This window comes from Eschrichtius robustus, chromosome 11, assembly GCF_028021215.1.
Source record: "Eschrichtius robustus isolate mEscRob2 chromosome 11, mEscRob2.pri, whole genome shotgun sequence".
NCBI lineage: Eukaryota > Metazoa > Chordata > Mammalia > Artiodactyla > Eschrichtiidae > Eschrichtius > Eschrichtius robustus.
In genome coordinates, this window is record NC_090834.1 from 9,730,732 (window position 1) to 9,751,566 (window position 20,835).

Genomic DNA, 20,835 nt, shown 5'->3' on the forward strand with positions numbered 1-20,835 from the left:
AATTGGGGCAGTCCGCTAGGGTGGCTGGGAGCTGAAACCCCCGCCCGGCTCAAGAAGCCCGCAGAGCCTCCCCAGTCAACGGCACTCGGCCCTTATTTCAGTCAGAAAGTCGCCCCCTTGGAGCAGTTCGTCCCAGAGGGTTTCCTCGAAAGTACTGAGAGGGAGGAGTTGTTGACCCAGGGAATCTCTCTGTTTAGCCCCGGAAGCCACCCGCTGAAAAAGATGCCTGGCTTCAACAGATTGTTTCCCCTGGCTTCCCTCCTGCTCATTTTGTGGGGTAAGTACCAGCACCCTGCCATGCGAGATGCAGATGACAGTAATAATGCTAACAGTAATAACACTTATTGATGTCGTTGGTGACAACAAGGAGCCCTGGTTGACTTCCCTCTGTGCACGTCTCCCGGACACGGGATCCAGAGGGGTTCCATGAGAGCTGGGATTTTGAGACTGGAAAAAGGCCTCCCCACTCCCGTGCTGCTTTATTCCTGAACCTCCCTTGGTGGTTTTTCCACCCTTCCTCCCGTTTCCTGTTAATTCCAAAGTATTTTTTCCCTTTCCCGTAGCTGAAAGAGCATGCAGTCACATTCATTATTAAAAAATCTCGGTTACAGTTACATTTCATTTCTCAATGAGGTCTTTGAATTAATTTTTATATATTAAAAAAAATCTGGATGCGTGCATTTTGAGAGTGAAACTAGTTGTTGATCCATCTGTTTAATTTCAATAAGTAAAACAGGCTTCAGCCATTTGCAGCTATATATTAGATAAATAGGCACCTGGGAATTGCATCTTTCTTCTTTTTCATGAACACGTGGAATTAAGGTGCTTTGGTGTTTGGGGGGCTGAGTTTTTTTGCCTTTAAAGATAAATAGGTTCTTGTTTGTCTGCTGCGAAGGAGTGAGGTGACCTTCTCCCTCCAAATAAGGGAGTCCTATACTTGCAACAGTAAGGCTGAGCAGAGTGGTGTTAGAGATGGGCTTGGAGTGGGGTGTCTGCATGCGTGTAGTGGGAGTTAATGAGTCTACATGATAATATCTGAGTGTGTGATTGAGAGAATGCTTTACTGTGTTGATGTATGCCTCAGGGTCTGAATGTGTATGCTAGTGTATGTCAGAGCATGTTAGTATGGGCATCTGCATGGATTGATGAGGATATAGTAGTGTGTGTGTGTGTGTGTGTGTGTGTGTGGTTGTTGTGTAGTTATGGGCATTTCAGTCTTGGTAACTTAGATCCTCAGGTCAAATATAGGGGCTCTCCAGTTGATAATTGCTTTACATGATCTTAGCTACATTCCTCCATGTTAAAAATCAATAACCAGTATAATTAGATGTGAGCATGCCCACCTGCCTTACTGAAACTAGGTATAGGATTATGCTCTATGGTTGGCATGGAACTCATTCTGCTGGTGCAGTGGCAGATATGCTGATGGGAACAGCCTCTTTACCTTCGTATCACTTTATTAAGCCTCCAGGACTAACTCTGGCTGCCAGCATTATCTGGATTTTGCATGTGACCAGAAGCAGAGCCAAGCTTCCTGTTGAGACAGGCTGGGAAGGACAAAGAGGGAGCGTAATGCCAGTCCCAAGGGCAGACTCACCGCCACCCGTCCCCAGTAGAGTAGATCAGACCTGAAGATGAAACAGACATAATAGGTTGCCAATGATCTCACCTGCTTTGAAGACTTAAGGCTGTGATGTCCTCAGGGGAGGCTAAGACTAGGGGGCTTAGGAGAGGTTAGTTGGGCTGTATAAGAAAGAGCATGAGTAAAGCAATGAGAGATGAAGTTGTAGAGAAGGTTGGGGTGAGATTCTACAGAGCCTTTCTTCCCACACCCTAATTTAAGTTTTTAGCATATTTGCCTGAATTCTAGTGGAGGGGGAGAGCACTCTATAGGCCAAGGACCTTTTGACTAGGACTTACAAAGCCTGGATTGGAGTCTTAGCTCTGCCACTAGCTTGCTATGTAATAACCTTAGAGTATTTTGTTCCTCATATACGTATATTTGGAAATACATAAGTTTGGAAATACCTAAGTTTGGAAATTGGGGCAGATGATATCTAACGTCCCTTTTAGCTGCACAATTGAATGGTGGGGAAATATTTACAGAATATTGCTAAAATAGGCAGAATGCCCATCCTCCTCCCCACCCCTCAATTCCCCCACAATAAACCTTTGGAAGAGTGTGCATATTACACCTATCCTTGCCCATCCTCAGCTTCTGTATGTTGGTTCACCAAACTGAGAAGCTGCAGAAGGGAAAGAGAGATAGATAGTTCAGGAAACCTTGCCAGTAAATGTAAGAGAGAGGGCCTCGCTTCACAAATGCAATATCTTTTTATTTGCATGTAATCCCAGCATTGGAAAGCACTTAACTTAGATGTGTTCACCCTTCCCAATATGAATGGAATTTTTTCCATTCTTTTATTTTCTGCGTGAACTGAACAAAATTCCCTTATTTCCTTCAATAAAGTATATCATCATCATCATCATCATCATCATCATCATCATCATCATCATCATCATCATAATAGAACCTACACTTGCCTTGTGCTTTCCAGTTTACAAAGCAATTTTCAATCTATTACTTCTTTTGGTCCCCATAGCAATCCTATGGTGGTAGTCAGGGAAAGCAGTATTATTTCCAATTTAGAGATGAGAAAATGAGTGCAGGGGAGGGGAAGGGACTTGCTAGAGAACTCTTATCTCTTGATTTCAGTCTTCCAGGGCTTGTTCTAGCTCCTCTTATGGACATACGTGCTGCTATACAGGATTGCCAGGTGGGCGTCTGTCTTCTTCTCATCCCTCTTTGGAGCCACTCTTCCACTTCTCTCCCATGCCATTGCCTTTCCTAGGGCCTTACTCATTCTTTACCTCCTAGTGTCTTCTCTGTTTTTCCTCTCCAGGTCTACTCTCCCAGGTGTCGGTTGTGTCGGGGAATGTTTTCCTCTCTTCCCCCAGTAACCCATTTTACATCCCATTCTTTCAAGGCTCTGCTAAGTGACTGGCTAATCTGATAGACCAACTCATTTCAGGGAGTTAACATCTACAAATAACATCATTTATTACCCCCTTTTGGAAAGTATTTACATTCTAATCAAAGCCTTTATTTTCTTAGCATTGTAGAGCAAAGTCAAGAGGAGCAATATAGCAATAACCAAAGAAGAAAAAGATTTGGGGTTATTAGAGGAGTTGATTACATACACATTACTATCCACCTGATAATAGATTGATGCTATTCCTTAGTTAAATATAATCATAATTAATATATTCTTCCTTCTCTGGTTTCCTCATTATTACTATAGACATTGAAGAGGAGACCATGGGTCAAATGATTTGGTCAAGATTATTCCAGGAGTTTATTATTTACGGTCAGCAATGTGGGTTGAATGTCTACCATATGTACAATCTTTTCTTGGATATCTAGAGGATTTCTTGGAAAGAGAGGCAATAGTGTACTGGAGACTTACAGGGTGGAGAAATATACTTTACCTTTTGGTGGAAGGAGCAGCAAGTCATATTGCAAAGGGAAGGCAAACAAGGATGAGAGGATTCTGTGGCCATTTTGCAATGTTCTATCCAGGACCTCATGAATTAAATTGACCTCATGAGCTGAGTTCTTTCTTAGGACTTCAAACTGGACTTTGGCAAGGAGAAGGCGATCAGTGGGGCTTGCTGTCTGATGATACCTTGGATTACTCAGGGGCAACTCAGAACAAAGAGAGGCTGCCGTGCCCTACTCACCATCCTGACTACGTGTATTCTGCCTTCCCTCCTTTAACTATAAATGAACTAACCGTGTTTATATTTGAGACCAACTCATCTACTTGTTCACTAGAGGCTATCACCTCTCACCTATTCGAGGATGTTAGTCCAGCAAACCATACACTTTCAAGCCCCAGCAGCTCTACTGTTACCTTCATCCAAGCAAAATCATTGAACCACCTCTCAGTCTGATCACTGTACCAGCCTCTTAACTGTTCTCTTTGCTTCCACCCTTATCCTTCCTCACCTCTTCAGTTTATTCTCAACATAGCAGTCAGATCATGTAATTTTGTATAAATCATGTCATTCTTCCACTCAGAAGCCTCCGATGCTCCCATGTCACTCAAAGCAAAAGCCAAAGTCCTAATTGTGGTCTGCAAGAGCAGCCATGATCCGGCTCTGGCTTATTTCTCCTGCCTCATCTCCATCTACTCTCACTTTGTGCCCTGTACTTTATTGTGCTTTTCGCTTTTGCCAACACACTCCCACCCCAGGGCTCTCGAGTTGCTATCTCCTCGGCACACCTTCACACAGATATTCATACAGCTTGCTCCCTCCTTTCTTTCCTTCAACACCTGCTCGATGTCACCTTCTCAGTGAGTCTCTGATGATTCTATGCACGCTCTAACTCCTCTGTTCTGTTTTATTTTTTCTTATAATTGCACTTATTGCAGCTTAATGTTGCTTATTTTCTCTCTCCTTCCACTGGAACGTGGGCTCCATGAGAGCAGGGATGCTTTCTGTTTTGTCCCCTGTTGTGTTCTCAGTGCCTAGAGCAGTGCCTGGCACACAATAAGCACTCTATATATGTTGAATGAGTGAACAAACAAATGAAGGAAAATAACATTAACGAATGTACAAAGCACATTCGAAGAAATCATCCCACAGAATTTGCGTGACAAATCTATTAGATAGATATTATTTTCAGCATTTTCTTGATGAATAAACTGAGTCTCAGAGAGGTTAAACAGTCTATCAAACTGGGAATTCTCTGGCGGTCCAGGGGTTAGGACTCCGCGCTTTCACGGTAGGGACCTGGGTTCTATCTCTGTTTGGGGAACTAAGATCCTGCAATCTGCGCAGCACGGCCAAAAAAAAAAAAAAAAAAAAAAAGTCTATCAAACCCGAGCCTTCAGTTGCCCAATACCGTCTTTCTTCTGCCTCTATAAGTGTAACTGTACATTGCTTGGTACATTTTCCTATTCTTCTCTGAAGTCATCATCATTGAACTAACTCATCTTTACCGCGTCTCATTAAATATGAATGTGCCCCAAGGCTCCCTGCTACATGGGGTTCTCAGTGCACACTCTACACCTCTATCCACTCCCAAACTTTTGCACAAACCCTGCTTTTTTTTTTTTTTAAACCAGGCCTATACTCAAGCTTTCAAACTCTTCATATTCTGAAAGTGTTTCTGATCAGTTCTCTCTAGATATGGACCCTCCCCCGATTAAAGTGCTGACCCATATGCAGAAGCAGGAGAGCCTCTTGCAGGCTGCCTGATAAAACCACGCCCCGCTTGTCGAGCGTTTTAAAGCCAATAACATTTATTTTACCTTGATATGTTAAATTTTATCATAGTGCCTCTAGTTTTTAAACTCTATGTCTAAAAATTAAATTTGCTGCTTTCTGAGTCAAATATTTCACTTTTTGACTCATAATTAGTCGGTCAGTCTCATTTTAAGTTCTAAATAAAGCTTTCCTCTGCTTTTAGAAAGAACTGTCTGCCAGTAGAGGAACAGACTGACCATTCACTGTGGACTATTTTTGAAATTACAATGTGTATTATTTCATTTTTTAGGGGTTCTGTTTTCACTATTAATGAGAAGGTAGCCTCAGAAGGGGTTAGAAGTTCTGATACAAGAATCGTTGGTTAAAAAAAAAAAAAAAAAGAATCGTTGGTGATTCATCTCACTTTTGAATCTTCTGTATAAGATGCAAGCTCTCTTACCAAATAGTTTTTTGCATTTGTTAACAGCTTCAGCACCAGAAAAAAAAAAATTTTTTTTTTAAATTGAGTTAGCTTTACTTTCTTGTGACTTTTGGAGTTGGACAGAATCTATTTTCTCTTCCACAGGCCAACCTTCAAATATTTGAAGACAGGTGTGTCGGTGTTCAAGCTAAGCACCCCCGGTCTCCCCTTTGTTCTTACCAGACTTTGCCCCCAGACCCTTCTCCATCTCGCTTCCCTCTGCACATGCGCTCGTTGCAAACTTCCTTTTGTACAATGTGACACCCTGAACTGATCATAGTGGTCCAGATTTGCTCTGAACCGCACAGGGGGACTGCCCCGCCTTTGCCCTGCAGTGCACATCTGATAACGCAGCCCACGTTTGCACCTGCTTTCTTGGCAGCCACGTCCCACTTTTGATTCATTCTGAATTTTCAGTCTGATATACTTACCCTCTGTAATGGGCCATGAGCTTCTAGAGGGCAGGAACTATAAGTCCAGGCCTGCGTGTGGCCTCCAAGGTGCCCCCCAATCTGACCCACCCACCTCATTTTTTGTTTTTTTGTTTTTTACTTTTGTTTTTATGTTATTTTACTTTTTTATTATTTATTTATTTATTATTATTTTCTCTTTTTCCCCTTCTCATTTTTAACTGTGTGTCTCCCTCTCCTCCTTGGGTGAAGATCATCGCCCCAGCCCCGTGGTCAGCTCACCGTTCTCCTCCTTGCTGCTCCATCCTCCACCATGCATCAGAATTACCTACATTTTCCATAAAACACAGATATGATTACGTCTCTCTAAGGCTTTAAAACATGTGACCCCTCCTATTGTGAATGGCATACAGAGGTCTTCACAACATGGGTCCGATCTACCTTTCTGGCCTTAAGTCTCACCATCCTTCTCTTCCCCTCTTCCCAGCCCAGCCAGGAATAACTGCCTCTCCTCTACTGTGTCACTCACCATGGTCTGCTTTAATGACAGGAGTATGTGTTCCCTGCTAGACTATAAATGTCTTTAGGGCGTGAAGAGTGTTTTATTCATCTTTGTATCTCAGCGTCAGGCCTGGCATAGAGAAGATCTCTGTGGGTGCTGGTGGAACGAAGGGGTGCATGGGTGGTTGATGGATGGATGCATGGGTGCCCTGTTTCCCACCTTGACTCTAAGTCCTTGAGGGCAGAGCTGAGGTCCGAGCTGTACCGCATCCCTGCTGCTTTCAGGGAGGCTTTCAGTCAATGCTGCCTCATCCCTGCCCGTTGTGAGAGGGTGTACCTGGGGAGACACGTACATGTGCACGCTATTTTCCAGTTTGTCTCATGATTCTGCCTTCTCTGTCTCTCCTCCCTCCCTCCTTGGTCTCCACTGCCTCTGCCCTAACACCTCCTGTCCCTTCCCTGGGGTCCGGGCTCTCCCCAGCTGGCGTCTGCTTCCCTGTGTGTGTGGAAGTGCCCTCGGAGACGGAGGCCGTTCAGGGCAATCCCATGAAGCTGCGCTGCATCTCCTGCATGAAGAGGGAGGACGTGGAGGCCACCACGGTGGTGGAATGGTTCTACAGGCCCGAGGGCGGTAAAGATTTCCTTGTATGTCTGACTGCTGACTCTGCCCTTTGTTTTGCTGGCCTCTGCCATTGTGTGCCTGGCTCCCGACAAGTCTGGGGAATGACATCTGACAAACACCGGCTCTTTCTCTCCAAAGCACTGACAGTTCCTCTGCAGATCACTGACAGCCTTAGTTTAGCCCAGCCTCTGGGAAAGGGAGGGCTCCAGGCCAGCTCTGGGCACTCCCGGTTACAAGCAGGGTAAGGAGGAGAAAGGCATAAATAGTATTTAGAGCCTGCTGTGTGCCAGTCACCCCACTAGGCACTGTGCAGGTGTTTTCATCGAATCTCTGCACCATCCTACTGGATGGATTAAATTCATAGCAACATTGAAATAACTCCAAGGGCCATTAAATGAGACAGCATAGGTTAACTCATTTAAGTCTCACAATCTCAGTGAAATAAGAATGTCAGGCACGACCAAAACTGATGTGCAACTGGTACACACACATCAGTGGGTAAAATATTCAAATAGTCCTATAGTGGTTACTTGTGCCAAATCTCCCAAGTGGCTTCATCACCATGCTTCCCACTAGGAACCTCCAGACCTCCCACGATGTAGGAACTGAGGGATCAGCCATGGCCAATGTCAGTTCTGATTGGTTGGTGCCAGTGCCAAAACGGTTGTTATATACTTTGAACAACAACTTGGGGATGACCATTATTCACACTGTCGCTGTCTTTGGAGCCAGGCTGCCTGGGATTGATTCTTGACTCCACAACTTATTTTAACTCTGTGTCCTTGGACAAATTACTTAACGTCTCTCTCTGTGCCTCAGTTTCCTCATCTCTGAAATGGGGTTATAAGCCATAGCTACCTCACAGAGCTGTTACCAGGACTCATGTGCTATAATTTTTAATGCGTTGAGAATAGTTCTGGAATACAAGAAGTACTGTATAAGTGTTTGATAGAGAATACACACACACACACACACACACAAATGGGGCAACTAAGGATCAAAGAAATTAAGTTAGTAAGACAGCTTAGATTTGAACCAGGTCGTCTGACAGCGGATACAAAGCCCTTTTTACTGCACTGCCTCATCTTCCTGGGGGCAAGTTTTTCCCCACAAAGACCTAATGGAGACACAACATTAGGATGAAATTGAGTTTTGCTTGCTCTTCTGTCTAGCTCTCCTAAAGCTGGACTCATTTCTCACTCGAGGCTGGATGTGCCATTCTGATGTGGCTTTGCTGCACTCAGGTGCCAGGCCTGGGACAGTAGGCTTCCTAGTGCCTGGCTCAGGGCTGACCACAACTGAGGCTAGTGCGTAGGTTACAGGAGCCTGGACGTCTTGACCAGATGCAAAGGTCCCCACGAGCCTCAGGTCTGGTCATATGCCAGCTACCTGCTCTGCTTCCAGGCCTGCCCAAAGTGAGGAGAAGGTGACTCAGATGGAGGAAAAGAAACTTAAAAAATTGTGCTGGAAATACAGAAAAACACTAATAGAAATTTTTGTGACAATGAAAATGTTCCATACTCGTGCTGTACAATTCAGTAGCCACCAGCCACAGGTGGCACTGGACACTTAAAATGTGGCTAGTGCAACTGAGAAACTGAATTTTACATTTTATTTCATTTCTACTAAGTTAAATTTTAATGTAAGTAGCCACACGTGGCAAGCAGAAACTAGATGGACCACACAGCTGTAGAAGGAAGCAAAAAAAAAAAAGCTATGTCAGAAGGTGGAAGTGTTTGAGAAGAGAAATGTAGAGACCAGATTTCAGATCTCATTTTGCCCAGAGTGGAAGAGCTGACGTGTGCACATTGGCTGGCAGCTCTCTGCTCACGTGGGCCACTTAAGCAGCCTGGGTCCCCTTCCTGTGGCCTGGCCCCGACTGCTCACATCCCCTCCAAGGGCACCAGCTCCGAGAGACACTTTTGGAGGCCAGAGCTCTCAGATGTCTTCATGACAAATGAAGCTGCCTCTCTGCCTTAATCTCTCCCCGGCTGCCCCCATGACACACCTTTCTCTCTTGTTCTCTCTGCCTCCTTCCAATCCTTCCTTTCTCTCAACTTCCCTCTCCTGATCTCCTGTACACTTCACTCACCTTCCTCTGTCCTCTTTCTTTCCAGCCCTCTTTTCCTGCCCACCCCTTCCTGCCGTGTCCATGTGCCCTGACACCTGTGTGCCTTTGCCCGTCTTTCCCTGTCTTTGCTCTCTTCCCTGCCCTCCTCTGAGCCGCCCATCCCACTCCCACATTTGGGAGCTCCTGGTAACATTGTCCCCGTCCCCGCATCCGAGCACCATTCTGGTCCTTTTCTCTGCCCTGTCCCCACCTCTACCCTGTCTTCTCTCCTACTCCCTCTGCTTCTCTACCTGCAGATCTATGAGTATCGGAACGGCCACCAGGAGGTGGAGAGCCCCTTCCAGGGACGCCTGCAGTGGAACGGGAGCAAAGACTTGCAGGACGTGTCCATCACTGTGCTCAATGTCACCCTGAACGACTCCGGCCTCTACACCTGCAACGTGTCCCGGGAGTTTGAGTTTGAGACACATCGCCCCTTCGTGAAGACCACCCGGCTGATCCCCCTCCGTGTCACCGAGGAGGGTAAGGCTAGGGCACAGGCTCCCTTGGGTGCGCTGCTCTCGGGGGAGGGAGGACAGCGAGTTTCCACACAAATGAGCCCCTTGCAGAATGCAAAACCCCATGTATCTGGAGTGGTGATATCTAAAAATGTCACCACTGGCTTGTCTTCCTGGGGCGGCCAGCTTTCTGCAAGCTGCCCGAGAGCTTGCCTCTCTGTGTCTTTCCTCAAAGCAGAAAGGCTTGGAGATGATAGTGCAGTAATCTTGACCCTGTCCCTGGACGCTCACCCTTAGAGAAAGAGGACAGCCTCCCTGAAGCCTAAAACTGCCAAGACAGTTACACCTACTCTGGCCTGCGCTGAATCTCCGACTCAGTGGGCTCAGAGAAATCTCCTGAGGTTCTCTAGAGGTCATCTACCCTCTTGTCTGTGACTCATACAAACCTCTAAACCAGCGGTGCTCAAACTTTAGCCAGCCTCAGATTCCCCTGCAGGACTTCTTAAACCCAGGCTTTCTGATTCCGTAGGTGGAGCTTGAGAATTTGCATGACTAACAAATTGTCATGCTGCCGGGGCCGCACTTGGAGAACAGCTGCTGTAAACCAAAGTCTGACAGTCTTTGTCTTCTGTCTCCCTCCACAGTAATCATACAAGCAACCCCCTCGCCATCCGTGGCGTCTCTCATTACATAACCTCACTTTCAGCTACGAGAAGGGGAAATGTGGTTTGCTCTCCAGTCTATAAATTTTCCCGATTTCCCACAGCTGGTTCCTTGTTAGGCTGGGAAGTTCTTTCATCAACCTAACTCAAAAGTTTCTGTTGCGATCGAATCCGGAATCTTGAGGGTGAGCTTAGAACTGTTCTTGTTCTGCTTTCAATGGACTCCTTGTTCAGAGCACTGTGGCTCCTCGCCCCTTGCAAATGTCCCTTCATGTGGCAGAAGAGTGATATATGCATCTCCCTTTGTGTTTTCTCACCCAGGCTAAATGAGGACTCCATTTTACTTAGCCCTTCCTAGACAATCTATTTCCAGCACGTTCTCAGCATTCTGCATCTGCCTCAAGATGCAGGTCAGTGAACAGGCAAAAGGTGTGGGGCAGGAAAGAAAGGAGAGGTCAGATTAAAGCCAGGCTCTTCCTAGAAAAGGATGCCAGGAATCCCGACTTCCAGGCCACAAGTGTATTTATTTTTTTATCGTGTTATGGTGATAAAATTCATGAAGCAAACGAGAGTGCACAGCAGAGTGAGCGATGTCATGATTTAGACAAGACGAAAACGGAAGGTAGGTCAATGCAGATGGTGCACAGGGACTCTCAGGCCACTTGGCTCAGACCTGATGAGCCTCTTCCCCTCTTTGAGCCCGTCTCCTCTTGTGTGAATCGAAGGGGTTGGACTGGGAGCTCTCTAAGCTATATTTCTGTTCAGAAGTTCCATTATCCTCTTCTGTTTACACACCTGTGCCCCCGGGGAAAGGGAGCCTGGCGCCCTCTGCTGTTCACCCTTGGGACTGTCGGCTGGTGACAGCCAAGCCCTAGGAAGCTGCCTCTGTCTCCACCTTGTGCTCTCAAAGGCTTTTGCCTCCAGAGACCTGCGGGCAGCCAGTGGAAAGGGTGGCAAAGTGGAGCCAGTCCGCCTGCCTGCCGGGCACCAGAGCCAGACTTGGGTAAGAATAGAGGGGAAACAAGTTTGTCATCAGAGCCACAGAGCCCCTTGGGACGTTAGGGCTGGAAGGAAGCTTGGCTCTCTTTCAGTCCAGGGGTCTGAACAAAGAGCTGGCATCGGAATCACCCAGGGGGCTTTCCTTCAGTGCAGACGGCTCCATACCACTGCTGCGGTGTGAGTGCAGCAGGTTGGGGTGCGGTCTGGCGAACGTCAGTTGAAGTGACTCCCCAGGTGGTGGGAGGGTGCAGCTCTGATGCCTCATGTTGTGGCTGGGAGACAGAGCTCTGGAAGAGGAGGGCTTGCCCAGACATGAAGCACATTAGTGCCAGAAGCAGGACTGCGGTCCAGATCTTTGCCTCTATTAGCTGTGTTTCCACTGCCTCTTTTCCCTCCACCACCGCCCACTCCCTGCCACTTTTTCTTTTTCTCTCTTCCCCACCCCCTGTGACCCCTTTGGCAGCCCCCTGCATCCCCACCCCCAGATATTCACTGCTCTCATACTGCTGCACGCTCCACCATGACACATTCCCCGCGTCTGCTCCATCCCTGTGGTCCCAGAGAATCTCCCTGCTTCTCTTTGCTCAAGCTGGACTGATCCTGGCATAGGCTCTCACCTCCTGGCTCTAAGACAGAAATCTGAGTTCTCTTCACCTAGAGGTAAATAAAGCTACTGAGGACAGCTTCCTGCGGTACTACTGCTGGCTACTGCATTTAAAAAGAAATAGGGGGCTTGAAGTTGAGCACACCGCAAACCAGCCCGTTGTCAGACCGTGAAAAGACATTTGATGTGTCCGGCGTTCTCCTGTGCCTCAAGCTGCATCTGTGACCTCCAGCTCCAGTTAGGAAACCTGGGTGATCCTGGAGCCCTTGGACTGCTTCTCTGAGGTGAAGGTCATGGCTGTGCCTATATTGTGCTTTTAATGAGCAAGGCCTTGGGGATGACTTATGCCCTATGAATAACCATGAATCTAATTTGCTGCTGAGAGCTTGCAAAGGGAGATGTGGCTGCAGCCTTCCTTGCCACTAGGAAGGAATATATGTCGGGACATTTGCCATGTATTATGTTTCATTTATTTATTTATTCTAAATGAAAAAAAAAATTTTTTTTTTTGGCTGCACCGCACAGCTTGTGGGATCTTAGTTCCCCAACCTGGGATTGAACCTGGGCCACGGCTGTGGAAGTGCCGAGTCCTAACCACTGGACCGCCAGGGAATTCCCTATCATGTTTTATTTGTCATTTTTGTTGGTTAGGAAACAAGGAAGATCAATATTTATTTATATTCATTCATTCCACAAATACTTATTGAATACTTCAAGTATTCTAGGATTAGGCAACAGGCTGTTAATTCAGAAATAAATATGTTCTTAGTAAGCACACAGTCAGTAGAGAAAAGAGATAAATACATCATAGTACAATCTGGGAAGTGTTATAATAGATGGATGGAAAAGTGCCTGGAGAAGAACGTGAATAATAACTGCACGAGAAGTTGAGGAAGGCTTCACAGAGGAGGTGACTTCAGTGGAGTCTAGGAAAATGGTTGGGAGATTGAAAAGCAGGAGGCGATGTTGGGACAGAGGTAGCACTGGGGTGTGAGATACAATCTAGGAAGAGGGAAGAGAAAGAAGAAACGTCCACAGATTCCAAAAGACCACAGCGTGTATGAGTAGAGAGGTTTTTGCTGGCCAACCGAATGGAAATGAGGTGAGGAAGGCTGCACAGCGAGTGGCCTCCTGTGCCCTGTTCAGAGAGTCAGGTCTCTATGCTCAGGGCGGTGTGGAATACTGGAAGGTTTTCCGTAGGGATACGGCAGGATCAGATCTGTGTTCTGGAAGTAGAACTCTGAGGACAGCCTGGTTAGTATGTGGAATTCTCCAACCCTCATTTCTGTTTGGGTTTGGGATGACCTGGAGGGAAGACGAGCTGGGAACGTCCTTGCTTCTCATCCAGACTTGCAGAAAACATGCTCAGGTCACTGGGCGGGCTGACGGCACTGTCCACGTGGCCCTGTCCATGTTTTCCGACGCCCTCTTCCTGGGGATACCATACTCCACCACCCTAAGCTCAGAGGACAGAGTCGGCTGAACTAAGACATGTGCCTCACATCTGTGCAGACTTTTACATCTCACAAGGTATCTTTAAATACATTAGGTAATGTATGGTATGAATTATTATCCTCACTTTACAAATTAAGAAACTGAGTCTCAAATCAGGGAAATGACTGTTCACACACCAGGAAGTAGGGAAACTGGGACCCAGCTGTATGTATCTCACACAGCTCCAGGATTCCTTTCAGTGCTCTATGACTTCTTCCTCCACCCATCATTCTCCCTCATCCCTCCCTCCAGAGCATCTGAAGAACGTCAGTGAGAAAGCTGACAGACAGGAGAATTAGGGGATATTAAATCTCATTGATACCCTCTTGCGTTCCTTTAGACCCAGTGCTTATTTAAGACATACCTAAAAATAGGCCTCGTATATCTCAGACCTCAGTGACAGCTCTGGGTTTGTTGGACATGCATATTGTGAGCCTCACTCTCCCCCTTGCAGCTGGAGAGGACTTCACCTCTGTGGTCTCAGAAATCATGATGTACATCCTCCTGGTCTTCCTCACTCTGTGGCTGCTCATCGAGATGATATATTGCTACAGGAAGGTCTCAAAGGCCGAAGAGGCAGCCCAAGAAAATGCGTAAGTCCAAAGATGCCAAAATAATGATAGCTCGCACCTTCCGAGCGCTTGCTCTCATAGTTGAGGTGGTGAGCAATTTACACAGTCCTCCACTTTCCTCACAACAACCTTTGAGGTAGGCAGCATGAATATACCCATTTTACAGATGCGAAAGCTGAGCCTGGGAAATTTTGCCCAAGACCATTATAAGAGGCAAAGCAAGGTTTGACTTCGTGCCTGCTAACTCACGCCCTGCACTCTTAACCACTATGTAAAGCCCATCAGCTGCCACCACAATCCCTTGACATTAGCATTATTATGACCATTTTATAGATGCTGAAGCAGTTCATAGAGCTTAAGTGGCTTGCTGGGGCCACACAGATAATGAGAGGAGAGGCTGGGATTTGAACCGAAGCCTGTCTGGTGTCCTTGCTGTTCCCGTCACATTCAGCTGTTTGCTGTAAACCACAGAGCTCATCAGGCCACCTGGGCTCTGCCGTCTATTAGCTAAGGAGCTCCAAACATGTCCTTCCCCCTGGAGCTTGGCCGTGATTGAAAACCCAGAGAGGGGCTCTTCTGCTCCAACGTCCAGACTGTACCTTGGCCATTTTCGCCAAGGCCCCAGTCACTCGAGCACAGGTAACAGATGATGGGGTCTGAGAGTCTAAGGGGCCATGTTGGCTTGTTATTTGGGCAGAGGAAAGATAGAAAATAACCCTCACAGATTTACACAGTGGAGGTGATAAGCTAAAAACCCTAGGCTGTTATCACCTAGAAATGCTTGATAAAGTATCATTTTTCATGATATCTATGATCTCAGGAAAGTAAAAAAATTATAACTGACCAGATAGAAGGAAAGAAAGGATATGCTGGGGAGGTTGTCATTCCTGGTGACCTCGGTGATCAGATTTCAGTGCTTGAGCATAGGAAGTGGCCACACTTGGACAGGAAGTGGCCACACTTGGACAGGAAGTGGCCACACTTGGACAGGAAGTACCCACACTTGGACAGGAAGTGCCCACAGCTGGCCTTGCACAAGAAACAGAGTTGGAACTGAGGTCACCAGCAGAGCCAGGATCCTCAGAGGGCTACAGCTCGTGCAAAAGATAGATCAGTAAATAATCATCAGTCCACCAGCCCAGAGAAAAGCCAAGGAAACATATCTATTTGGCCTGACTCCAAGTAGAAACATAAAAGATTCTTGAGAACTGGTAACCACAAGCCTGCTCTCACAATGTTTGGGATTTAAATTTATGCTACCCACATGATCCAGGAACCTCTAAACTGAGAAAATCAATAAAAAAAAATTAGTCCCCAGACCGTGATAAGCATGTAGACGCAAATGAAAAACTATTCTGAAGGGACCCACTTTTAGCTGAGGCTTAACAGTGCTCCCCAGATAAAGCATTGATGAATCTGATTCCACAGTCTCATCCAAAACTAAAAGACACAGCAGGAAATAATCCAGCATGAGCAAGAGAAGTAACAAATGGCAGGATTAAACCCCAGGAGCTTCAGACACAAGAAGGACCTGGTGGAATATAGAAAATAAATTTGCTTAAAAGAGTTAAAACAAGAGGAGGAACCAAAACATAAGAATACAATAAGTTATTAAGAAAAAAGAACAGGCAGGTTTGAACAGGAATAAAGAAAAACCTGGAAATGAAAAATACAGTCAATAAAATTCAAAACTCAATGGATTGGTTCACCAGAGATTAGATACTGGTAACCAGAAGATAAACGTAAGGAAGTTTCACAGAATGAAGCACAGAGATATAAAAAAATGGAATATCACAAAGAAATAGGAAGACGAAAATTGAGAAGATCGATTAGAATAGAAGAGAGAAAATGGAGGAGAGACAATATTCAGAGATACAGTGGCTAAGGAAAGGTATGACTCTTCAGATTCAGGTAGCACAATATGTCCTGAGCAAGATAAATACATATAAATCTAAACCTAAACACCAGCCATCTTTAAACTGATTAATGGCAGCAACTAATGTAACCTACAGCAAATATCATCTATGTTGTAACTTTAGAAGAACTGCCTATAATATTAGAAACATGTCAAGGATACCTGCTTCTATTCTATACTGGAGATCCTAGGTGGTGCACTAAGTAAATACAAAAAAAGAAAAAGAAAAAAAGAGTAAGAATTGTAAAGAAAGAAACTAAATTATCATTCACAGCCAATATGATTACCTATATAGAAAATCTAAGGGAATCTATAGACAAACTATTAGAACTAGTAAGAACATTTCATAAGATTGTTGATACAAATCAAAATATTTATATTTATAAATATGAAAGCACCTATATTCCAGCCACAAAAATTTAGAGAAACATCTCAATATTTAAAACATTTTTAAAAATTCAATTGCAATAGCAACAAATACTCTCCAGTACCTGGGAATAAATCTGATAAAAACGTGTAAGATATTTAAGGAGAAAATTACAAAATTTTACTGAAAGATTTGAGTTAAATAAATGAAGACTAAAACCTCACTGTTACAAACATGGCAATTCTCTTCCAAATTAATCTGCAAATTCAGTAAAATTCCCATCAAAATACCCATTGGATTGTTCAAGGAACTTGATAAGCTGATCTTAAAAGTCATACAGAAGCCCAAAGGTTAAAACTAGTCTAAGCCAGAGGATGGCCAGATAGTAAATATTTTAGGCTTTTCAGGCTACAGAGGGTCTCTGTCCCCTATTGTTCTTTAGTTTTGTTTGTGTGCAACCCTTTAAACAAGTAACAGCCTTTATTAGCTCATGGGCCATAGTTTGCCTATTTCAAAGAACAACAAGTTTGGGGGAGGTGGCTGGTAGGACTTTTCCTATCAGATATAAAGATTTCTTATACAACTATTAGAGTAAGGAGTTTATGATACTGGACTTCCCTGGTGGCGCAGTGGTTAAGAATCCGCCTGCCAATGCAGGGGACATGGGTTCGAGCCCTGGTCCGGGAAGATCCCACATGCCGCAGAGCAACTAAGCCCGTGCGCCACAACTACTGAGCCTGTGCTCTAGAGCCCACGAACCACAACTACTGAAGCCCACGTGCCACAACTACTGAAGCCTGCGCGCCTAGAGCCCATGCTCCGCCAACAAGAGAAGCCACCACAATGAGAAGCCCGCGCACCGCAACGAAGAGTAGCCCCCGCTCGCCGCAACTAGAGAAAGCCCATGTGCAGCAACGAAGACCCGACGCAGCCAAAAATAAAATAAATAAATTTTGAAAGAAAAAAAAAAAAGATATTTTCAAGACATGGAATCGTCAAAGAAAAAGACAAATGTCTCAGAAGAAAAACTGGTAAACAAATGAAGTCATATTGCAGAAGTACAAACCCAAATTGCTTATAGACTTATGAAAAGATGCTCAACTTCACCAGTAATCAGGGAAAGGAAAATTAAAAGATCTATAAAATGTAATTTCCCATCCATCAGTTTGGCTGATTTAATCTAACAGTACTAAGTCCTGAGAACAATGTGGATAAATGAGAAGACTCATACATTGCTGGTGGAAGGAAAAGACAAAAGTATTTATTATTCTAGTCTGCTGAAAGGGCCATTCTCATTTTCTCTTGGGTAACATGGTGAGAAGGAAATGCAGAGGTGTTCTAGAGACATCCTTGTTCCTGTGGCCCTTGCTTCTTCCCTTTTCCTGTGTTCGCACCTCTGGGTACAAATGCACTGATTTTCTTCCCCTGTCTCTCCTTCAACAGGTCTGACTACCTGGCTATCCCATCGGAGAACAAAGAGAACTCTGCGGTACCAGTGGAGGAATAGAAGGGGGCAACCGGAGGTGATGTACAGGGAAGGGAGGGGCAGGTAGATAAGGAGGCAGGTTGTACAAGTGACCTTGACACCCACAAACCAAAATGACTTTAGATTTGGTCCCTTAGATTTCTACCCTACCCAGAGTCCCCACCCTCAGGGTACTTCTTTAAGTTGATGCCCAAGTAGTCATAAAGCTCTGTGCGAGGTTCAAGTCCTTCAGAAGGTGAATTGCTTTGGCCTGAGTGTTGGGGCAACTTGAACTCCTTACCCACAGTGACAAAAAATAATTCCCCATTCTCCCTCCTATGTAAGGATCGTGGATTAGGTCAGAGAGCCTTTGGCTGGGCTGGACTGGGCTGGCAATTCTCAGTGAGCTGTTTTGTCGCTGGTAGGTGGCCTGAACACTGAAGCGCTGGCTATCCCATGTTCAGTGATGTCAACAGCGTCAGGAGGGTGCCCCAGGGGCCACATCACTTCCCTTCACGCGTCCATCCTTCAGTTCATTCATCATACATCCACTCACCTCTGAACTGTCACCTCTGACTTGCTAACTCCATCAGACCTCCACACACCACAAGACTTTGCCAGAACCGAGGAGCCAACATTTCTACACGACTCAACCTCAGCCTGCCCTTGCTTTCAAGCAAGCAGCTCCCATGCCAACTGGACCCCTCCCCTGTGCTCCACCCGACTTTGAACACGTGCTGGAGTCGGCAGATCCATGGGCCCCTTTCTTGCTGGAGCCGGCTCATTCTCCATTGCCGCAAGTGAATGGAGGTCTTAACGGAAGGAAGCTGGAGTGATTAGTTTGGGTTAAAGCCAAAGAGTGTCATGAAGTGGGATTCCTTGAAGTCAGTTTTTCTAAGTTCCTGGCCCACTTGGCTGGAGCATCAGAGCAAAGCATGCCTTTCTAGGCCCTCCAGTGATAGAAAGTTCATTAAGCATGGACTAAAAGGGTCTCTGGATTATGGTGCTCCAGGGCTAGATCCCAAGAGGTCTCAAAGGCCTGGGTTAGTGTCAGTCCTTCAAGAAGCCGAGGGCAGGGGGCTTGGGAAGTCATACGACATGTTCATGATGCTCCTGGGGCAACGTGTGTGTGCCTTGCCAGGGGAGCACACCACCGGAGATGGCTGGGTGCCATTGTTTTCCTGTGGGCACTGGGACTGAAATTCCCAAGTTCTTCCTCTCAAAATTTCTGTGGGTCAGGATTATTACTCATACAGGAGGCAACGGAGACTCAGACAGGACTCCACTGATAAGAGACTTCAAAGGATAAACTGGAGCAGATAGAAGCCTAAGGCGCTGTCCAGTTTACACTTCCCGAGATGGGATAATTTTGTTCTTGAAAAGACTTCGAAATTGAGTTTGGCCTTGGCACAGAACTGAGTGGATTGCCTGGCTGAGGTTAGCTCTGATTCAGGTAATTAGAAATTGGCCAAAAAGGCAGAGAGAAGGATGGGAGGTAGATTTGAAGAATTTCTTTAGTGAAAAGATTTGTGAATCTGAGACGTCTTCCAGAAGGGGAACGCATCTGGGAATGGCATTTAACTAAGAAACATGTTTTTAGTCTGAGATAGATGATGGCAAACGAGTGACGTGATAGAGGAGGGACAGGCTAGGTGGCTTCCAAATATTTCACCTGTGAATTCATAATGTCCAGTGTTTTTTTTTGTTTTTTTTTTCTCCCTAGATCTTAGGAGAGCAGATGAACACTGGAAACATTTTAGTCAATATCTCATGTTTCACTTTGAGTAACTGGTGTAAGTGTGGTGTCCTTCCGCACCTTGTGATGAGAGGGGGAAGGATGCTTTACGGGATGTGAGAAGATGAACGGGACTGGGATTCGAAGAACAAGATGTCCCTCAGATCCAGGGGAATCTATGGGGAAAGATCCCACTCTCTTGGCTTTGGGCCTCACCTGACAAACTCAGTTCATCTCTGCCATCCCTGGGAAAGCACTTGAATTAGTCCTTGTTCACATATTCGAGAGTCTGATTTTATTGAAGAAAATACTTTCAATAAATTCAAGGCTGTTCTCATTGGTAATTTCCCACACTCTCTCTCTGAAATAGGGGACAGAATATAGATTTTCCTTACTTTCCCGTGAGGAAAACAGGCCTGGATTACTGTGAGGTTTTCCCAGTCACGTGGCTGGTGGATGACAAGCCTGCCGCAGAAACTACTTTCTACCACTCCACTGCCCTCTTGCTTCAGTAGACCACGCATCTAGCTTGTGATCTAGAATGCACGTTTGCTTTTTTTTTCCTTTTTAAAAGCCCAACTCAGATATTTCCTGAGTGATTTTTAATGAAGCTGAATGGTACCTCTCTTTTTTTCTTATCCTTTACAAGTAATCTTCTCTAGTCTTTTCCTCCTCCTAACTTCTCAACTCTTCTCATCTTTAATGCTTTCTTTATTAAGCGATATGATTTACCAAGCATTTTAATTATCTTATTTCTTCTCCACAACTAGCTCTGTGAGGTGGATATTGCTAATATGCTAACAAAGGAAGAAACACACTGCCTGAGGCTAAGAAGCTTTACCAAACCATAAGCTCATATAGTTGGTAAATGGAGAGCTGGAATTCAGGTCTTCTGAGCCCTAGCCCAGCTCTCTTTCCACTGAGACCATAGCTGCTTCCTTTCCTCTCACTTTTTTTTTTTTTTTTTCACTTCCATCTAATCTTTGCCTCTCTTGCTTGTCCTGAGATGTTAAACATCTTCGCTCACTCCTAATCCCACTCGATTGCTCCTCTACCACTTTGCTTCTTGGTCCGTGCTGAAAATGTGCTTTCAGAGTCTTAATCTCATGTTCGTTTCCCCTTTCTCGTTGGTTTGTACCTCATTATTTCTCCTGAATTGCAATTAAACTCCTTCCTGGGAGACTTGA

General features: G+C 45.4%; 1 protein-coding gene across 1 annotated transcript; it reads left to right on the plus strand.

Annotated features, from left to right (window-relative positions):
- Positions 1-222: 222 nt before the first annotated feature.
- Positions 223-17,955, plus strand: SCN3B (sodium voltage-gated channel beta subunit 3). The gene is made up of 5 exons (XM_068555931.1): positions 223-277; positions 7,127-7,290; positions 9,635-9,860; positions 14,049-14,187; positions 17,892-17,955. The coding sequence occupies exons 1-5, from the start codon at positions 223-225 to the stop codon at positions 17,953-17,955; spliced, it is 648 nt and encodes a 215-aa protein (XP_068412032.1).
- The last annotated feature ends 2,880 nt before the right edge of the window (positions 17,956-20,835 follow it).